Below are 21,349 nucleotides of genomic sequence, written 5' to 3' on the forward strand. Positions count from 1 at the left end.
TGAATGCTCTGAAAAGCTAGTCATTTGCATATCACAGCATCTTCTTCATGTCGGTTGAATTTCGCGGCTGTAGCACGTCATCTTCGTGGTTCAAAATGGTTCAAATGTCTCTGAGCACTATGGGACTTAACTTCTGAGGTCATCAGTCCCCTAGAACTACTGAAACCTAACTAACCTAAGGAGATCACACACATCCATGCCCGGGGCAGGATTCGAACCTGCGACCGTATCGGTCGCGCGGTTCCGGACTGAAGCGTCTAGAAGCGCTCGGCTACTCCATCCGGCCATCTTCGTGGTGTAGCAATTTTAATGACCAGTAGTCTAGTTCTCAGGCATCCTTCTATAACCTCTCTGGTTCGCGCTCACACTTACATATAGAAGACCAACAGATGTACGCCTCAAGTGATTTTATTTTCAAAATATGCAGACTGTAAGTACATATCGGAACAGTGTCTATTTGAGCAACAAGGAAAACGAAGACTAAGCAGTCGCCATGCAAACGCATTAAAATCTTCTGTGTAATAACCTATGTAGAAAGTCGGACATCACACAGAGTATTGAAAATTAACTACAATAAACTACACTCGATTAAATGTCTTCTAAAATAGAGGGCAGTTCAGGTGGTGAACCAGCTACAGCCGTCATATATATGTATGTGTGTGTGTGTGTGTGTGTGTGTGTGTGTGTGTGTGTGTGTGTGTGTGTGTTGCTTCCAAAGTTCTACTGTCTGTGTAGCTGGACTCCTGGGGTGCGTAGATGAATGATTCAGGCTCATCTTGATTTGATCTTCGTTCCTACTGTGATGGTGGTCGCTTTGTCTTCATTTTATTTTCGCTTATTGAGGCTCCTCCACGATAGCAGGAGGAACCTTTGCTCTGCGCCTCCGTGCTGCTGCCACAGAACCAGCATATTCACCTCTCGAATTGGGCTCAATTAGTAACCGTTTTTGATGGCTGCCGTATGTGGTTCACAGCTTATGTGATCACTTCCAGAACTGGGCGGTGGTCACAAGTCAAATCATTGACTCTTTGTATGTGTAAGTCCAGCCTCGGGTTTCTGACCATCGCAATATCCAATACCTCTGGCCTATGATTTTGGTTTGATGGGAGATGCTTTGGGTCTTTCAGTCCAAAAGTTATAGCTCCAAGCCATTCTTCCAGGTTTCCAGGTTGTGAATTTTCCCATCCTGTGGATTGTTTTGTCACGTTGCTAAGCGCAGTATTTCACATTCAGACCATCACACAATAGGATTCTCTGAAGTCAGTTAAACAGTGTGAGGAGGTCATCATCTACCAACTGTCTTTGTTGGCTGATGTTGCTGAAATGAGTGTAATTTTGCTACATGCCATGGAGATAGTAAGGGCTGTAGCTTCGAGTGTTTCCGTAGGTGGGAGAACAGTTGGAATGTGTGTAATAGTTATACATGGCTATTCCTCCCCCGCAGCCGCTGGCATGGTCAGCACTATAGCCCATCGTACTCCTCAACTTCAAGGTTTGTGTGAGAAACAGAACGTGCACTCGGTGTCGAAGAATAAATTCCTCTAGTTCTGGCTCCTATGGATTAAATGTGCATAATGTGACTTCTTGCATTCTGGCTGATCTAAGGGCCATGACTTGACGCAACGAATTTCATGGCACTCTCAAAGACGGCCATTAGCTTCGAAATCATGTTTGGTGCTTAGTTGGACTTTTTAGTTAAAATGTTCTTGTGTCTTAGCTTTGCTAAGAAGTTTGAGATGCTGGGAAAAGTTTTCATGTGTTCTCCATACTCCATTGAGGATTGTTGTTGCTGTGTAACTGTCGCTGGCCGGTGACCCCGATGCTGTGTCCATTGTCGGACGTTGATGGAGCCTGACCTGTTGGTAGCGTTGGAATGTCTTATTTGCTGTTTGGATGTGGTGGCAGGGATGTTTTTGCCGCTTGCTGTTCCCTCGCCCTTGTGGCTTGCCCTTGGGCTCCATAGGTGTGAAGGGCCTGTTGAAAAGTACTGCATGCTCTCCATGTGATCGGATGACCTTCGCCACAGTTAGTACAGGTTGGTTTTTGAGTCCTCAGTTCTGTGCAGTTTTACAACTGATGAGTTCCTACACACTTGACAAGTCGTGCTGGAAGCGTTAAGTAGTTGGCTGTCTGGAAAAAAAATGAAAGAAAAAAGAAAAACAACGCTGACAGCGTCTACATTTTGGTAGTCCCTCCTCAGGCTTGTGTATTTTCCATTACGATCCTGGTGTCCATTATATGGCGCAAGTCGTATATCGAATCGCTTACCAGTGTAGCCAATACACGTACACAGTACACGTTCTGGGAGTCTTCGTTTTACACTGCCAGAAAAAAATTGCACGCCCTTTAGAGGTTTCCAATTCACTCGAGATTTATTATTGCAACAGTGCTTGTGGAGTATATGAAATGATTATGTTTAAGATCAGTTGCACCAAAAGTTGTGAGGTACCAGGCCATGCTGAAACACCCACGTCAATACGTGGTGTTGCGTCCATGGACGGCCATACAGGAACCGTCTCCATCCAATCGACAATACAGATGGCAAATACTGTCCTGGGATACGATGTGCCATGCCTGCTCTACCTTTCTACATAGTTCTGTAGGAATCATTGGTTCACGAGACGCACGAGCCAGTTGTCGTCCCATCATACAGATTATACACAAGTTCAGAGATCGTGCTGGCCAGCGAAATTACTTCAAGTTTTGCGCAGCATGTTGAGTTTGACAGGCAATGTGTGGGTGAGCATTATCCTGTCGAAAAACACCTCACCTTCCTGTTAAAAGAATGACAAAAGAATGGGTCTAGCAAAATTCTGCACGTACCAAGAGTCCCCTCCAGAAACACTAAAGGTGATCAAGAGTTACAGCCTATTGTACCCCAGACCATTATGCCTAGGTAGGGACAGTGAGACCTATGCCGTATGCATAAATGACCATCAACTGCATGAGGGCAGAATCTGCTTTAATCGCTGAAGACCACAGTGCGCCATTCCACCTTCGAAGTCCTCCAATGACGGCACCAGTCGGGCCGTGAACGTCGATGCTGTGGCGTGAGTGGGAGACGGGCTAGAGGTGTGCATGCCCGTAGTCCCATCTGCTAATAACCGGTTCGAAACAGTGTCGTCACATCTGGGCTCACAACCCCTCTGATCTGTGCTGCGGTAGCTGTACGATCGGTTACTGCTCCTCTTACAATGTGTCCTGGTGAGCGTCTGTGCTGCGTGGGCTTCCAGAACATCATCTAAGGATGGGTGAATGTTCACGTGACCACTGATACCAGCATCTCTCCACAACTGTTGCAGTGCATCTAGCTTGTGTGGCAGTTCCCCGAAATGACTATCCCGTTACTCGGCAGGCCATAACTTGACCACCTTCACACTCTCTCAATTGGCCGTAGGAAGCACAAGTGGATCTCCATGACATTGTTTCCTGCTTGCTTCACACGTCTACATCGCACTGAGCTTTCTGGCTGTGAGCACTCCCTATGAAAGGGTAGACAGAGATGGCGCTCTGGCAGCTACGACACTACGCTATCTGTTGGCGAAGGACGTTGAAACCTTTATCAATGCATCGACTATCCTCCAGGCGGCAATATGCCATCATCGTCAAAATAGACTTCATCTTTCCAAGAGCACATTTTTTTTCTGTCAGTGTATTTTAGTGTACAGAAGTCTGCGTGAGTCCAATGGCGTGCAGTTCTTTCTTGACTTTTTCAGCCGTGATTTCCGCCGATAAGTACTTAGTAACAACTCTCGATGTTCGTTGATCCGACATTATTTTAAACTGATATCTGATTGTCTTTCCCTTGTAAATTTCCTTGATTCTCCCGGTCACATGTTTGTTAAATCCAGCGTTTAAAGACAGATATTTGTCGAGTACTGAATGTTTATCGGTGAAATTGTCGCCGCTGGAAGCTAGGGTGCCTCTGCTATCCCATATGTTGTTGATTGTTTTGTCTCTTCCGTTCCAAGTTGCAGTGTGATGTCCCCGTTTTCACCCTCCGCTTGGGGCAATATGGTTGGAAATAGGTAATGGGATTTGCCGCTCTGTGCCGTCTGTGATGTGCTGCGAACTCTTTCCTCCTGACAAGACAAAAGCCTGCCTTAGTTTTGGGTTTGCTCTGAGTCAGACTCAGAGGCAGGTATTGGTTCAACGTCTGATGCCGAGGTGTCGCAGTCGCTTTTCTGAGGAGTAATTTCACCCTATCTGGCAGCTCTATCTCTCGCGAGTTGATCCCGTCTTCTCCTGTCTTCCTCTCGAGGATGGACGGAGACAGAAGGCGGTGTGTACGCCTCTAATTAACGAACCTACTCGTTCAACTACGCTTTGTTCCGGACCAGGATGCCTTGTGCCTTGTGCCTTGTTGGGCACGTGCTGACCACCAGCGGGAGTGGGGGAAGGGAGGGGGTGGGGGGTGGGGGTGAGGGACATGGCAGCACGCTTTTCCATACTCTTGCTATGTTTACGTAGAACCGTCTCTCTCTCTTGGGTCATCATCAAACGGCGATCGGCCGACCTCTGGAGGGCGGAGGCAGCTGTCTCAGCCGCGAACACTCTGGGGTCCGCTCACTGTGCCATCGCACTATCGACTATCACCACATATCTTCTCTTCTCTACATAAACAAATTGTAGTAGCCTTTTTGCATCCATCTGTATCTGAAGGATAATCTCGGGAACTGCTGTAGAGATTTTGACAGAGTTTTGATTAACAGAAGTACTGATCCACGAGGACAGTTGTCGTGTCTGATTTATAGAAAAATCTGATCCACATTGTCCTACGGATGATTAAAGTTAAGTTGTGCAAACGACACCGTTTACACCTAGCGAACAAGGATCGTAACTCGAGAAGGCAGCAGTCGTGACCATATGCGCTTATGGTGTGGTCCTCTAAAGGTAAAGCGTCGGCTACGAAAAGGAAAGGTTGTAGAATCGAATAGTGGCTGCATCACCTTTCTTTCTCGCTTTGCGATTTAACCTAGCATTCATCTCCCGATAATGTGGAGATTCGCCAGAAACAAAAAATGGCTCGGGTTACACGTTACACTGCAGTTCATGTTTTCCTTGTTAGGGACAAGCAAGTCGCCTAAGTGATATCGATTGACTGGAAGCGTTTCAGAACAACTGCATAACCACGAGACCGCTACGGTCGCAGGTTCGAATCCTGCCTCGGGGCAAGGATGTGTGTGATGTCCTTAGGTTAGTTAGGTTTAAGTAGTTCTAAGTTCTACGGGACTGATGACCACAGCAGTTAAGTACCCTAGTGCTCAGAGCCATTTTTGAACAACTGCATAACGAACAAACCTGTTGTTTCCAGTTTTTCGAGCATAAAGTAAAACGCAGCATGGGATGCACCTTTATTTTGTTTATATAAATAAAAATTTACAGCAACGAGGCATATGACTGAGCTTTCAACTTTTCTTGAGTCGCACATAGATGCAAACTCGATTATCTACGTGCTGGGCAAAAGATATTTGTTTGGACGCTTTTTAATTATATAGAAGGGACTATACGAATCGGTCTATACGAATCTGTACTGGCAAGAAAGATGTTTGGTCTGTATAAAGCTCATAAAAAAGTAGGCACGATCTTGTTCATTCGGATTCAGAAATTTCTTGGTTACGAATACACAAGATTTCTAAATACTGCGTTGTGGGACGCATTTCAAAATATGAGCCGCGCGGTCTTGGGCTCCTTGCCACGATTCGCGCGGCTCTTCCCATCGGATGTTCGAGTCTTCCCTCGGGCATCGGTGTGTGTGTGTGTGTGTGTGTGTGTGTGTGTGTGTGTGTGTGTGTTGTCCTTAGGATAAGTTAGATTAAGTCAGATTAAGTAGTGTGTAAGCCTAGGGACTAATGACCTCTGCAGTTTGGTCGCATCGGAACTTACCACAAATTTCCTAATTTTGGTAGTATGATGACTGTTTCAGATTGTCAATTTGTGCTTCCCTCACACTATCAATCGCAATTCGTACTCTTAATTCATTGCAAATTCTTTGAACAACGGGCAGTGTCTTACTCAGTTTCGAATTACGGTAATGAATATGACCAATAACTAAAAGATAACCACCTTATCACCTAATGTGAGACTTGGACTTATAATAATCAAATATCTTTAACAAATAGTTTTCCTGCTTGCGTCTGAGAACAACTGCATAGTGAAAGAACACGCGAATCTAAAATATGTGATTTTTTACGGTTCATGTAAAAAGTTTTCCGAAAAGCTACATCAGCAACTTTGCACCGATTACGGGTAGTACGTTCATACAGCAGAGCAGCAGATGACTATCAACTTCCTGCTTTCTTTAATCGAATCTAGATGCGGACACGATTCTTTGCGTGTTACAGCGAAAACGTCTGCCTTAAAGAGTCTAAGACAAAGAACTGGGGCAATGAATCTGATGGCTCTGAGCACTGTGGGACTTAAATTCTGAGGTCAATAGTCCCCTAGAACTTAGAACTACTTAAACCTAACTAACCTAAGGGTGTCACACACATCAATGCCCGAGGCAGGATTCGAACCTGCGACCGTAGCGGTCGCAGGGTTCCAGACTGTAGCGCCTAGAACCGCTCGGCCACACTGGCCGGCAATCAATCTGAACAATACATCACAACCCTTACTGATCTTCACAAGTGATGGTCTATAATACGATCTAAACATTTACGTCATGCGTAATTTTTTATTTCTTTTTCTTTCCCTTTTTTTTGATCAACTCAGCCACCTCCTATACATACTGAATCACTCATACACACAGGCACCAATGATTCGCATACACTGATGTGCTCCCATCATTGCCATGAGAAGCCACTCCAAACGCCAATTCTATAAATAAAATGCATCCACACAGCTTTCCTGCCGTGCGCTGCTTACGTCGCGTTAATTACACGAACGTGATAATGGCCACTTACTTAACATTGTTCCCTAAATGTTAATAGTGAACCGTAAATAAAAGACGATGTGCCGCACAAGTCGTCCGCTAGCAGAGGACGCTGCCCTATCCAGACGCGGGAAGGGGGAACTTGGCGGCCGTGTAGTTTGTTTCGCCGACTGCAGCTAGTTGCTCCACAAGCCTAAACACTCCTCCTCCCTTATTGGGATGATACTGTGCCTCAACAGCAAGTTAGCGCCACATATAGAGGCAGCAAATTCGAGAAATAGGTGTCTTCAAACCACAGCAAAGCCTGACTGGCTGCTTTCCACCCCACATCCGCCCTTGCGCCAGTTCTCATCTATCCACAGTACCTGACGTCAAACTGGCTGTCTCCTTATTTATTTGCTGCGACCAATCACAGCGCTTCCAGTGCCGCTCTCAGCTTGGCGCTCCAAGCGACCGCTTGCGTCGCTTGAATCATAAACTGGAAATGATGGTTGCGATAGTTACTCACCTAGTTGTTCTGCTACAACTGCAGCTATACTCACATAACCTAGTCAGCTGCCGCTACTGTCGGATCTCTAGTTTGCTTTTCAAAGGGATTGTTATACGAGGTGCGACAATAAAGTAATGAGACTGATTTTCTTTGCAAGATGTGGCAACCCTGCATGCTTGCGTACGCACAATATATTTAACCTTGCTCTATAAGCTGCTTCTGGTCCAAGCGGCACATCGATGCAACTGCTCAGCCGTGAGTTGTGCTGTAATAAGTTAGCATGTTTTTGTGTCTCTCGTCAAAGAAATGGAACCGCATAATATTGCGCAACGGTTGCCATTTCTTTTTGCGTTAAATTGGGTGAAAACGCGACGACAACTTACGGTAAGCTTCAGAAGGCTTTTGGAGAGGAGCTATGTCAAGAGCTCAAGTTTTCTGTTGGAAAAAAATGTTTAGTGAATGCAGAACGAATGTTGAAGTCAGAGGTGAAATGCATGCTTGTGTGCTTCTTTGACTCCAAGGGAATTCCTCAAACAGAGTGGGTGCCCCCTGGACAAACAGGTAACCAATATTACTACAAAGAAATTTTAGAAGGACTTCGCAAAAGCGTTCTTCTTGTCCATGCCAACATTGCTGATAATTAGATTCTGCATCACGATAATGCACCATCCCATACTGGTCTGTCAGTACAGCAATTTTTAACCTCAAAACAAATTTCAGTACTACCACAGCCACCTTATTCACCAGATGTCGCTCCGTGCGACTTTTTTCTATTTCCAAGACTCAAAATAGCGGTCAAGGGACACCATTTTCAAACAACACAAGATGTCCAAGAAGCTGTGACGAGGGTCTTGGTGGATATTACAGAACATGAGTTGCAGAAATGTTACCATCAATGGCAGAAGCGCTGGAAAAAGTGTGTGCAATCAGAAGGGAACTACTTTGAAGGAGACAACACTAAACGTGACTAAAACGGTTAGCAACATTTTTTTCACGTCAGTCTCATTACTTTATTGTCACACCTCGTAGGTCGATTGCTTGTCACAACATACAGGGTGAGTAAAATTAAACGTGCACCGGAAATATTGCGGAAATGGGAAGCTCTAGTGGTATGCGGTTTTCGCAGAGTGGATTGATAGTCAGAGGGTCGTATTGTTAGCCAGTAAAGAGATTGTAATAATACTTTTTGGGCAAACATGTACTTTTTTAAATGGAACAGTGCCTATTCACATCAACAAACTAAAAGTAAGGTAAATTAGAACGTCAGTGGTGTTTTTTGCAGGTTTCTAGTGTGAGTCGTTTACGAGATATCGTATTTTGAAAAGTTTCCTCACTGACTTTGGTGTTATTCAACCTATTTACTTGCTACAGGAGATAGGCAAAATACTGTGGACACCTGTACTTACTTGGCAATGGTTTATAATAATGGACTGGACCCTCATTTGCCCGCAATACAGCTGTGATTCTTCTTGGAATACTGTCATATAATGATCGTATAGCCTCCAGTGGAATGTTATGCCATTCTTCGATCAGAACCTCTTCTAACTCCTGTAGTGACCAGAGGCGCAAATCTCCTCCGGTATCTGCGCTCCAATACCGCCCGAAGGAGTTCGATAGTGTTCAGTACCGGGGACTTTGCTGCTCACTTGCGTGCTCCTCATACCGCGATTGTACTGTCCTGGCTGTGTGAACTGGTGCACTGTCATCCTGAAATATGGCATCATTGTTGGGGAATATTTGAATAATGAGGTGCAGCTGATCACCTAAATTGTCCATGTAATCGTTAGCTGTAGCACGGCTTTTGAGAGAAATTGAGGCGGCCAGCAGAATACCATGGCTGCTGACACCATCAAACTTCCACCTCTATGCTTAACCGTTGGGATCAGGATTGTAGGCTTCTTTTGGTGTTCTCCAGATGTAAACCCGGGCCGATGTTGGAAATAACGAAAACGTTGACTCGTCGCACCATATGAAGTCTTTCCACTGATCAGCCGTCCAGAATTTATGCTCCTGACGCCATGTTTTACTCTTCTTTTCGTTCGTCCATGAATATTCGGTTTATGGCGTCCTCGCGGATAGTGTCGATAGATATGGGGTCTCGTAGATGGCTATTGATCTCTGTAGTCACTTCAGCCACCGTAGTTTTGTGTTGTTTTTACACAATTCGTGTTAGCGTAAGACAATCTCTCTCACTTAGTTTTGATTTGCACCCACGTTTACACGATGATGTCTTTCCATGTTTTCTGTAGGTTGTCATCACTGCTGAAGCAGTTGCTCTTGAAACATTCAGTAATTTGGCTGTCTTGGTTACTGATGCTCCAGCTAATAGGGCCCCCGCAGTCTGCCCTCTTTGGAACTCTGTTAGACCTTTCATTGCACGTCGACCTCGGCCTCTGAATGCAAATAAAACTGTAAGCAAGATTTGTTTTTCACATTAGTGTGCCCTATTCGTAAACAACAGTCTGTACTCATGCCTAATCCAGTTTGGCGTGTGTCTTACCCGTGTTGTTGACCATCAAACACAACCATCCCATTACTACCACTGTCCACATCATTTTGCCTATCCCCTATAGGTACACTGTCGTTATGTTTGCTTGCACTGTGCTTCTGTGTTCTTTGAGTGCATTGCGTGCGACTTGCTAGTCAGTTAGTGTGCCACAGTGAAAGCAGTAGGTCGTTAGCGGACGATGGTATTTACCAACGCAGAAAAAAACCGACATGACCATCGTGTATGGAGAGTGTTGCAAGAATGTAGTTCGTTCTTTGTACGGCAAGATATCCAAATAGACGTCAACCATCTCGGCAATTATTTCTCAGCTTCTTCAATCAGTTACGTAAAAGCTGTAGTGTAACACAAAGATAGTGTAAGAGAAGGAAACAGGTGACGTCAGCAGAAAGGGAAGTTAACGTTCTCGCTGCTATTGTAGTTGATCCTCACCTTAGCTACCGCTCAATCGCACGATGAAGTGGCATGAATCAGGCAAGTGTCTACGCAATCTCCTTCGTCCTAGGTTCCATCCCTACCACATCTCTCTCCGTCAAGAGCTGCATGATAACAGTTTTGAAAATCGCGTTATCTTCTGCACGTGGGCATGAGGGCAGGATACTCCAGGTGTATCATGCATCCTGTGTAGTGATGAAGTCACATTTACCAATAATGACCAGGTAAGCCGCAGAAACTTGCGCTATTGGTCTACTGACGCTCCCTTGGCTTCGGCAGCTGGAACGTCAGCGTCCACAGAGTGTAAACGTCTCGTGTGGGTTAGGAAGCCATCAGCTCATAAAGCCGTTTTTCATAGACGAAACAGTGAACCTGCACAATTATTGCATCCTCCCAACAGATTATGAATGCTACAATAAATTTTTGTGCAAACTATGAGAATGAGGAATCTGTTCAGCCTGTAGTAAGCGAAGTACTACTGTATGTCTTCACGGACTGTTCCCAAATCGTTGGATTGGAGAAAGAGGACCTGTACCTTGGGCTTACCCTTATCCCGGATCTGACGCCTGTAGACATTTTTCTGTGAGGAAACCTGAAAGACGCTGCGTAAATGCACAAATCAGCTACAGCAGGTGATATGCAACGAGGTGTTACTGCAGCCTGTTCGGACATCTCCGCTGAAATGCTAGCCTGTGTACAAGTGTCGTTCCATACCAACTAGAAGCGTGTTTTTCCGCTGTCGGTGGTCATTTTGGTCATAACCTGTGGCAGTCAATAGTCTCGTTACTGGTCAGAATCCACGTAATTACTGTATCCACTCGTTTTGTTCTCGAGTGTGTGCTACCACAGGTCTTGTACAAGTGTCGGTGTGGAAACTTTTCAAAATACGATATCTCGTAGATGACTCACGCTAGAATTCTGCAACAAACACCACTAACACTCCCATTTACCCTACTTTTAGTTTGTTAATGTCATTTGGCGTTCATCCATTCACAAAAGTGTATGTTTGCGCAAAAAATACACTTTAAATGTATTATTACAATCTGTTTACTGGCTTACAGTACGGTCCCCTGACAACCAATTAATTCTTTGAAAACTGCACATCAATAGCACTTTCCATTTCCGCAATATTTGCCGTGCGAGTTTTACGTGATTCATCCAGTATATAAATGAAATAGTAGACAACGTTGGAAACGCCATGAGAGTTTTCACGGATAATGTCGTATTAAGAAGTTGCGACGCTGGAAAACTAACGAAATGCATGAAACCCAGTTTGGTGCAGCGAGTGCCAATTGACCCTCAGCATTTGCAAACGTAACGTTCTGCGAATACACAGGGTTCATTATTGTATGATTACACGATTGCAGAAAAATCACTGGGAGCAGTTAGTTCCGCAAAATACCTAGAAGCGATTTAAAGTCGAACGACCACATCGCAGGGAAGGCAAATTTCAGACTGAGATTCACTAGAAGAATTCTCAGGAAACATAGTCCATGAACAAAGGAGGTAGCTTTATCCTAGAGAACTGAATTGGGGGGGGAATGTTAAATTGCTATTAAACAGCTTTAAATTTTACTACTCCAAATTTTACTGTCAGGAAGTCGTAATTTTTATGTTATGTATTAGTCAGTTACAATTATTAGATGTCTAATGGTATGTTACATACAAAGTAAGTACAAGATGTCCTGTTTCATAACATACGACAATTTAACTGCTCAAAATGTTATTGGAAAAGAAGTCACAATGAATGTTACGTATGCACTAGTTACAAATTATTATAATTCCAGAAGTGTCTCACACAAAACACGACTAAAAAGTCTTGTGCTTCAGACACTTATTATAATCTGTGCAAGACCTAGCTCGATGTTCTACACAAATTGCTCTTGAGCAGTGGTTACAAAATGTAGTTGCCATTCTTACATTTCTCTAAGGGCATATTGAGCATATTTGTCTCCCTTTATGTCACTGTAGTTTCTGCTGCTGCTCAGGTGAAGTTCTACCCAGTACATTTGCGTCAAAATCAAACGCAGTATCATCAACGTTGCGGTAATTTCAGCTGCAAAAGACTAGACTGGCAATGAAGTGCGTCAATATCATGCAAACTAACACTTTTCGAAGTGTGGCTGCTTTATATTTCGTCTAAGATACCTTGTTGTATGTTAACCGGGGACCTCGAAACGACGGAGAGGCTCCGTCCCCGCCGCAGCCGCAGTGGTCCACAACCCCACGACGACTACCGCAGTCCAAGTCACCCCTCCGCCGTCCCACGCCGAACCCAGGGTTATTGTGCGGTTCGGTCCCTGGTGGACCCCCCAGGGAACGTCTCACACCAGACGAGTGAAAGCCCTATGTTTGCGTGGTAGAGTAATGGTGGTGTACACGTACGTCGAGAATTTGTTTGCGCAGCAATCGCCGACGTAGTGTAGCTGAGGCGGAATAAGGGGAAGGAGCCCGCATTCACCGAGGCAGATGGAAAACCGCCTAAAAGCCATCCACAGACTGGCTGGCTCCCCGGACCTCGACACAAGTCCGCCAGGCGGATTCGTGCCGGGGACCAGGCGCTCCTTCCCGCTCCGAAAAGCCATGCGTTAGACCGATCGGCTAACCGGGGAGGGGGGGGGGGGGGGGGGGGCGTCTAAGATACTTTACTAAACAATCGTAATATTTACGACAAGAGCACAACAACAAGATTCCCCATGAAGGTACTAAAGAGAACGTGTAGCTCATGTGTCTATATTGGCGGCAACGACGAAGAGATACCAAGTGCAATCGTAAATGTTAAGAGGTTTTAGTAATCTAGGGGAAAAAACGCTCGCTCGACCAATACTTAAATATGGCTCGTCACTCTTGCATCCATAGTAGATGCAAAGAAGAGCATTTCGTTACAGGTTCATTTAATAAGCAGAAGATGCTGCAATTTACTGTCATGTAAAGTCATTTATGATCAAAAGTAATTGCAAAATGATATAGACATCTGTATGGTGCAAAATGTGACAATGGACTCTAAATCATGAAAAGTGTGAAGTCATCCATATGGACACTGAAAGGAATCCGCTAAATTTCAGTTACACTATATGTCAGACAAATCTAAAGGCTGTAAACTCAACTAAATAGTTAAGGATTACAATTACGAATAACGTAAACCAGAAAGAGTACAAAGATGTGGGGAAAATAATCCAAAGAATGAGGCAGAACACTTAGAAGGTGTAACATGTCTACTCAGCAGGCTGTTTACAGTACGCTTGTCCTCCATCTTCTGAAGTGCTGCCTTTCGGTGTGGGATCCGCATCAGGACATCGCCGCAGGACATCGAAAAAGTCGAAAGAAGGGCAGCTTGCTCTGTATTATCGCGAAATAGGGGAGTGGTACGGATACGATACACGATATGGGATGGCAGTCATTAAGCATTTTTCGCTGCGGCTGGACCTTCTCATGAAATTTCAATCACCGTATTTCTCCTCAGAGATTTAAAATATTTTTTGGCGGCCACGTGCACAGGAAGAAATCATCATAAAGTAAGAGAAATCAGAGGTCGCACTGAAATATTTAAGTGTTCGTATTTTCAGTGCACGTTTCGAAGGTACAAGAAGTAGATGAAGAAGTAGCTTGAAGGTGGTTCGATGAACCCTCTGCCAGACACTTAACTGTGAACTGCAGAGTAGTCATGTAGGTGTACATGTACATGTACATGTAGATATCATGGAGATGGTCAACCAACTCGAGCAGCAGACTCTGCAAGAAAGCTTTCTACAACGTATTGTCTCCGACAGCGTTCTTTCCTAGAAGAGTCAACAAACATATAGCTTCCTCCGAAGTATACCTCGTGAAAATACCATGAAAATAAAACTGCTGAATTGAAATCCACACGGAGGACTACCGACAGTTGTTCCCAGGAGCCACACTGAAACAGGAAATAGGGGGAAGCGACAGGGGTACACAAAGTAGCGTTCGCCACACATCACAAGGACGCCTGCGGAGTTTAGGTGAAGATATACACTGTGACAAATCATAGGATACCTCCTAATGTCATCTCGACCTCCTCTTGTCCGCCATAGTGGAGCAACTCGACGAAAGATGGATTCAACAAGCCATTTGAAGTGACCTGCAGAAACATTGCACTGTGGTATCTCTACAGCTGTTCATAATTACGAAAGTGTTGCAGATGTAGGATTTTGTGTACGTACGGACCATTCGATTATGTCCCATAAATATTCGATGGGATTCATGTCGTGCAATCTCGGTGGTCAAATCATTCGCTCGAATTGCCCAGAATGTTCTTCAAATCCCGAACAACTGTACGCCAGTGGAAACGCTGTCTGCGCACATGAAGTCTAAATGCAAATAGCTGAACGTAGCATTTCCAGTCAATAATCGGTTCAGCTGGATGATGTAAATGAAATGGTCGTATGGCATTGTTGGCCGGGGGGCCCATTCGAGGGGGCTCGGCCGCAGTATTGCATGTCTTTTAGTTGACGCCACTTCGGTGACTTGCGAGTCAATGATGATGAAAAAGATGGACACACAACACCCAGTCCACGAGCTGCGGACGCGGGCCGATGGTGATGAAATGATGATGATCAGGGCAACACGACTCTCTGAGCGGAGAACATTTCCGACACAGCCGGAAATCGAACCCGGGCCGTTAGGGTTGACATTCTGTGGTGCTGACCACCGGGGGCAGGCTTTTGTGCAGTTATTCTCACACAATGTTTCTAGTCTGCTAGCAGTGTCAACTCTTAGCAAACGTTGCTGCTCTCGGACGTCAAGTGAAGTCTGTCAGCCACTGTGTGGCAGATGTAGCCTGACATTTGATAGTCTCGGCACACTCTTGACTCTGTGGATCTTAGAACACTGAATTCCCCAACGATTTCCTAAATGAAATGTTCCATGCTTCTAGCTCCAACTGCCATTCCGCATTGAAAGTCTTAATCCCCATCGTGCGGCCATAATCACGTCGGAAACTTTTTCACGTGGATCATCTACATCTACATTTATACTCCGCAAGCCACCCAACGGTGCGTGGCGGAGGGGACTTTACGTGCCACTGTCATTACCTCCCTTTTCTGTCCCAATCGCGTATGGTTCGCGGGAAGAACGACTGTCTGAAAGCCTGCGTGCGCGCTCGAATCTCCCTAATTTTACATTCGTGATCTCCTCGGGAGGTATAAGTAGAGGGAAGCAATATATTCGATACCTCATCCAGAAACGCACCCTCTTGAAACCTGGACAGCAAGCTAAAGCGCGATGCAGAGCGCCTCTCTTGCAGAGTCTGCCACTTGAGTTTGCTAAACATCTCCGTAACGCTATCACGCTTACCAAATAACCCTGTGACGAAACGAGCCGCTCTTCTTTGGATCTTCTCTGTCTCCTCTGTCAACCCGACCTGGTACGGATCCCACACTGATCAACAATACTCAAGGATAGGTCGAACGAGTGTTTTGTAAGCCACCTCCTTTGTTGATGGACTACATTTTCTAAGGACTCTACCAATGAATCTCAACCTGGCACCCGCCTTACCAACCATTAATTCTATATGATCATCCCACTTCAAATCATTCCATACGCATTCGCCCAGATATTTTACAGAAGTAACTGCTACCAGTGTTTGTTCCACTATCGTATAATCATACAATAAAGGATCCTTCTTTCTATGTATTCGCAATAAATTACATTTGTCTATGTTAAGGGTCAGTTGCCACTGCCTGCACCAAGTGCCTATGCGCTGCAGATCTTCCTGCATTTGGCTGCAATTTTCTAATGCTGCAACTTTTCTGTATATTGCAGCATCATCCGCGAAAAGCCGCATGGAAGTTCCGACACTATCTAGTAGGTCATTTACATATATTGTGAAAAGCAATGGTCGCATAACAGTCTCCTGTGGTACGCCAGAGGTTACTTTAACGTCTGTAGACGTCTCTCCATTGAGAACAACATGCTGTGTTCTGTTTGCTAAAAACTCTTCAATCCAGCCACACAGCTGGTCTGATATTCCGTAGGCTCTTACTTTGTTTATCAGGCGACAATACGGAACTGTCGAACGCCTTCCGGTTGTCAAGGAAAATGGCATCTACCTAGGAGCCTGTATCCAACATTTTTTGGGTCTCATGAATAAATAAAGCGAGTTGGGTCTCACACGATCGCTGTTTCCGGAATTCATTTTGATTCCTACAGAGTAGATTCTGGGTTTCCAGAAATTACATGATACGCGAGCAAAAAACATGTTCTAAAATTCTACAACAGATCGATGTCAGAGATATAGGCCTATAGCTTTGCGCATCTGCTAGACGACCCTTCTTGAAGACTGGGACTACCTGAGCTCTTTTCCAATCATTTGGAACCTTCCGTTCCTCTAGGGACTTGCGGTACACGGCTGTTAGAAGGGGGGGCAAGTTCTTCTGCATAGTCTGTGTAGAATCGAATTGGTATCCCGTCATGTCCAGTGGACTTTCCTCTGTTGAGTGATTTCAGTTGCTTTTCTATTCCTTAGGCTCTTATTTCGATGTCAGCTATTTCTTCGTTCGTGCGAGGATTCAGAGAAGGAACTGCAGTGCGGTCTTGCTCTGTGAAACAGATTTGGAAAAAGGTGTTTAATATTTCAGCTGTTTCAAAGTCATTATCATCCCAGAGTGTCTGGATATGCTGTTTCGATCCACTTACTGATTTAGCGTGAGACCAGAACTTCTGAGGATTTTCTGTCAAGTCGGTTCATAGAATTATGTTTTCGAATTCACTGAACGCTTCACGCATACCCCTCCTTACGCTAACTTTGACATCGTTTAGCTTCTGTTTGTCTGAGTGGTTTTGGCTTCGTTTAAATTTACGGTGAAGCTCTCTTTGCTTTCGCAGTAGTTTCCTAACTTTGTTGTTGAACCACGGTGTATTTTTCTCGTCCCTCACAGTTCTATTCGGCACGCACCTGTCTAAAACGCATTTTACGTTTGCCTTGAACTTTTTCCGTAAACACTCAACGTTGTCAGTGTCGGAACAGAAATTTTCGTTTTGATCTGTTAAGTAGTCCGAAATCTGCCTCCTATTACTGTTTCTAAACAGATAAACCTTCCTCCCTTTTTATATTCCTATTTACTTCCACATTCAGGGAATATTCACTTCCATCTTATACCTTATGTACGTGATGCTACTGCCATCTGTATATGTGCATATTGCTATCCCATGACTTTCGGTACCTCAGTGCAGATGTAGGGAAATGCGCTGATCCCTGGACTCGGTAGGCGCACCGACCCCAGATCGAATCCGCCCAGCGGATTACCGTCGTCGGTCGGTGTGCCGGGCTGCATGGATGTGTTTTTTAGGCGGTTTTCCGCATCCCGCGATGTGAATACTGGGCTGTTCTCCACGTTCCGCCTCAGTTACACGACTCGCAGACATCTGAACACACTCGCACTATTGCATTCATTACACTTGACGCAGACAACAGGGCTACACTAATTTCGTCCCGGGGGGTTATGGCAAGAAAAATGAATAAAAGTGAGATATTGTTAATACTTTCATTCTACTGCGCATGCAGTACACGTGAGGTGCCTAGTTGTTTCCACTGCCCTGTGTGGAATACATAAGTTCTCGTACAATTCACTAACCTGCTCTCTTCATGATGATCATGTCCCCACCCCAGAAAACAGCACGCAGGTCGTGGATTCTTTTTCTTGAGGCTGAAATTAACTTCGCAAGGAACTGCTGCTACGAATAAGCTATAACTCATTTGGGATGCCACTCGCGTTTTTATTGATATAGACACGAGAAACTATTCTTGATCACAACGTATTGAACATATCTTTGCACAGTCATTACATCTGGCTAAAATAACTTGAAATACATCGTGCCACAGACAACATGTCTGTCTACTTGAACCGTCAGAACTGGTGAATAAAATTACACGAATCAAATACTACTGTTACAGACAACATGTCTGTACCTAGCGACGGTCGGAACTGTAGTAATAAAATTGCATGAAACAGATACTGCTATAACAGACAACATGCCTGTCTACTGGAACGGTCAGAACTGGAGAGTGGGACTCTCCGAGACACTTCACAGGCCGAGGCAGCATGGCGTGAAACAAACGCCACCGAAGTGTATCGCCAGTAATATCGTCCTTTTTATTTAGTAATACTTTGATTTTAATAATTTTGAAATGACTGATTGCTAGCTGGCTGTTGAGAGGTGTTTATTTAAAAAAATGAAGTAATTTGGATGACAGGTTTAGTTAATAACAGGAACTAAAGTTTAACGTTTTGGCGCCCTACCGCCGAACACAGCAGCCAATCACAGAGCAGCGGCATCATGCAGGCGGTCTTCCTCACGGGAATGGTACCGAATCTGTCGCCGGTACCTCATCCCACATTGCGTCATCTCTATGCTTCTTGCATCTCCACTGCCCTGGAAATAGCTTCCTGGAGCCTAATATGATGGCTGAATAAGCCAGAAATATTACGGAGGCCATAATCACATCGGAAACCTTTTCACATGGGTCAGCTTCACCTATGCACTGCCCTCTTATACCTTGCGTACTCGATACTACCGCCATTTGTGCGCATGGCTATCCCATGACTTTCAGCACCACAGTGCAGATGTAGAGAAATGCGCTTCTTCCTGGACTCGGGTAGGCGCACCGACCCCAGATCGAATCCGCCCATCAGACTACCGTCGTCGGTCGGTGTGCTGGCCAGCCTGCAAGTGGTTTTTAGGCGGTTTTCCACATCGCGCGAGGTGAATACCGGGCTGGTCCCCACGTTCCGCCTCAGTTACATGACTCGCAGACATCTGAACACGCTCACACTATTACATCCATTCCACTTGACACAGACAGCAGGGGTACATTAATTTCGTCCTGGGGGGTTATGGCAAGAAAAATGAATAAAAGTGACATATTGTTAATACTTTCATTCTACTGTGCATGCAGTACACGTGAGTTGCCTAGTTGTTTCCACTGCCCTGTGTGGAATACATAAGTTCTTTTTTCCTCTTTCCACTAACCTTGCCAAATACGTTCCTAACAAACTTCCTGGCAGATTGCAACTGTGTGCCGGACCGAGAGTCGAACTCGGGACCTTTGCCTTTTGCGGGCAAGTGCTCTAGCAAGTGAACTACCCAAGCACGACTCACGCCCCTCCTCACACGTTTACTTCTGCCAGTACCTCGTCTGCTACCTTCCAAACTTTACAGAAACTCTCCTGCGAAACTTGCAAAACTAGCAGTCCTGAAAGAAAGCATATTGCGGAGACATGACTTAGGCACAGCGTGGGTGATGTTTCCAGAATGAGATTTTCACTCTGCAGCGGCGTGTTCGCTGATATGAAACTTCCTGGCAGATTAAAACTGTATGCCGGACTGAGACTGGAACTCGAGACCTTTGCCTTTGGAAGGCAGCAGACGAGGCACAAGCAGAAGTAAAGCTGTGAGGACGGGGCGTGAGTCGTGCTTGGGTAGCTCAGTTGGTAGAGCACTTGCCCACGAAAGGCGAAGGTCCCGAGTTCGAGTCTCGGTCCGGCACACAGTTTTAATCTGCTAGGAAGTTTCATATCAGCGCACACTCCGCTGCAGAGTGAAAATCTCATTCTGGACGTTCCTAACAATACCGACCCTGTGTCAGCGCGGGACATGGCACCAGTGAAAGAAAGTGGAGATGTAGAGAATAGCTAAACAGAAAACTTGTGTCTGATAGATGCAGTGTGCTTGACACCAGTGTGTTTGTGTTGGACAGTGGGGCGGCCCAAGAAGAAGCTGTCGGTGCCGCAGCTGCTGATGCTGCTCAACCAGCTGTCGAGTGAGGGCGCGCAGGCTGCCGGGGCACGTTCGCAGCGCGTGCGCTTCGGCTTCAGCCGGCGGCGGCGCGTCCAGCAGCAGTGAGAGCCGCCGCGCGCCAGCCGCCGCCTGGAGCCTCCGCCTGGGCCGTCAGCACCTGCCTGCCTGCTCGCTACGTCACGCTGCCTCACCTCACCTCGCCACACCCCACCCCGCCCCGCCACTGAGCCGCCAGCGCTCACTCGTCCGTCGTGCTTCGGCGCCTCGTATCTACTATGCAAGCATTTCACTCTCTCATCACGGAATGTATAAGCTGTGTTAACGACCGTGTGTACTTAAATACAAGCCTGCGTCGTGAAGTGCATTAAAGTGTTGTTGGAAACTTTATTTCAAGGTTTGTTTCCTTCCACATCCTCAATGCCTTTTTTCCCCTGCTGAAAGCTGTGGTTCTACTACGCAGCCAAATGTTGGTACATCTACTCGTATATTACCAACCAGTTAAGGACACTAGGAACTTCTGAATGATAGGAATATGGAATTTTTTTGCAACATTATCAAATGGTACAGTTTTTTCTGATTACAACGGTATATACTTTATTGGGTTTAGAATGATACTTGACAGCAATACAATAAATTTTAGAGGCATACTTACGGATGCTACCATGCACATTTTATTTCAATTATAGCAAACCATTGGTAATTGACAAAAAAAAGAAAAGATTTGCTTCCAGCGAAACTGTTTGGAATACGAGGTATGTCCACGAAGTAAGTTCCATTTACTATTATAAAACAAAAGTGCACAGATACAGAAAAAATATTTATTGCACAAAAATCTGGAATTGTTAAACTACTTTTCTACGTAGCTTCCGAAATTTTGTAGGCACTTGTCATAGCTTGGCACAAGTTTCTGTATGCCTTCTTCATAGAATGTTGCCACCTGTGTGGTCAACCATGTTGTAACATGTTCTTTCAGCTCGTCATCATCGTTTAAGTGTTGACCATGAAGGACAGAATTTATGGTGTAAGAAGAGATGAAAGTCGTTAGGAGCGAGGTCTGGGCTGTATGGAAAATGGTTGAAATGGCTCTTAGCACTATGGGACTTAACATCTGAGGTCATCAGTCGCCTAAAGTTACAACTGCTTAAACCTAATTAACCTAAAAACGTCACACTCATCCTTGCCCGAAGCAGGACTCGAACCTGGCACCGTAGCAGCAGCGCGGTTCCAGACTGAAGCGTCTACAACCGCTGAGGTATGCCATTATCGTGGAAAAAAACAATACATT

The 21,349-nt window shown here is 45.3% G+C and overlaps 1 protein-coding gene across 1 annotated transcript in view; it reads left to right on the plus strand.

Annotated features, from left to right (window-relative positions):
- The window catches only part of LOC126281970 (uncharacterized), a 192,488-nt gene extending 172,037 nt beyond the window's left edge, over nt 1-20,451 (plus strand). Inside the window, exon 3 of the mRNA XM_049981345.1 lies at nt 20,024-20,451. Coding sequence (XP_049837302.1) covers nt 20,024-20,169 — 146 coding nt within the window. The 3' untranslated portion in view covers nt 20,170-20,451. The remainder of the gene's footprint in view (nt 1-20,023) is intronic.
- Nucleotides 20,452-21,349: the final 898 nt, after the last annotated feature.

The sequence above is a fragment of the Schistocerca gregaria genome, chromosome 7 (genome assembly GCF_023897955.1).
Source record: "Schistocerca gregaria isolate iqSchGreg1 chromosome 7, iqSchGreg1.2, whole genome shotgun sequence".
Classification (NCBI taxonomy): domain Eukaryota; kingdom Metazoa; phylum Arthropoda; class Insecta; order Orthoptera; family Acrididae; genus Schistocerca; species Schistocerca gregaria.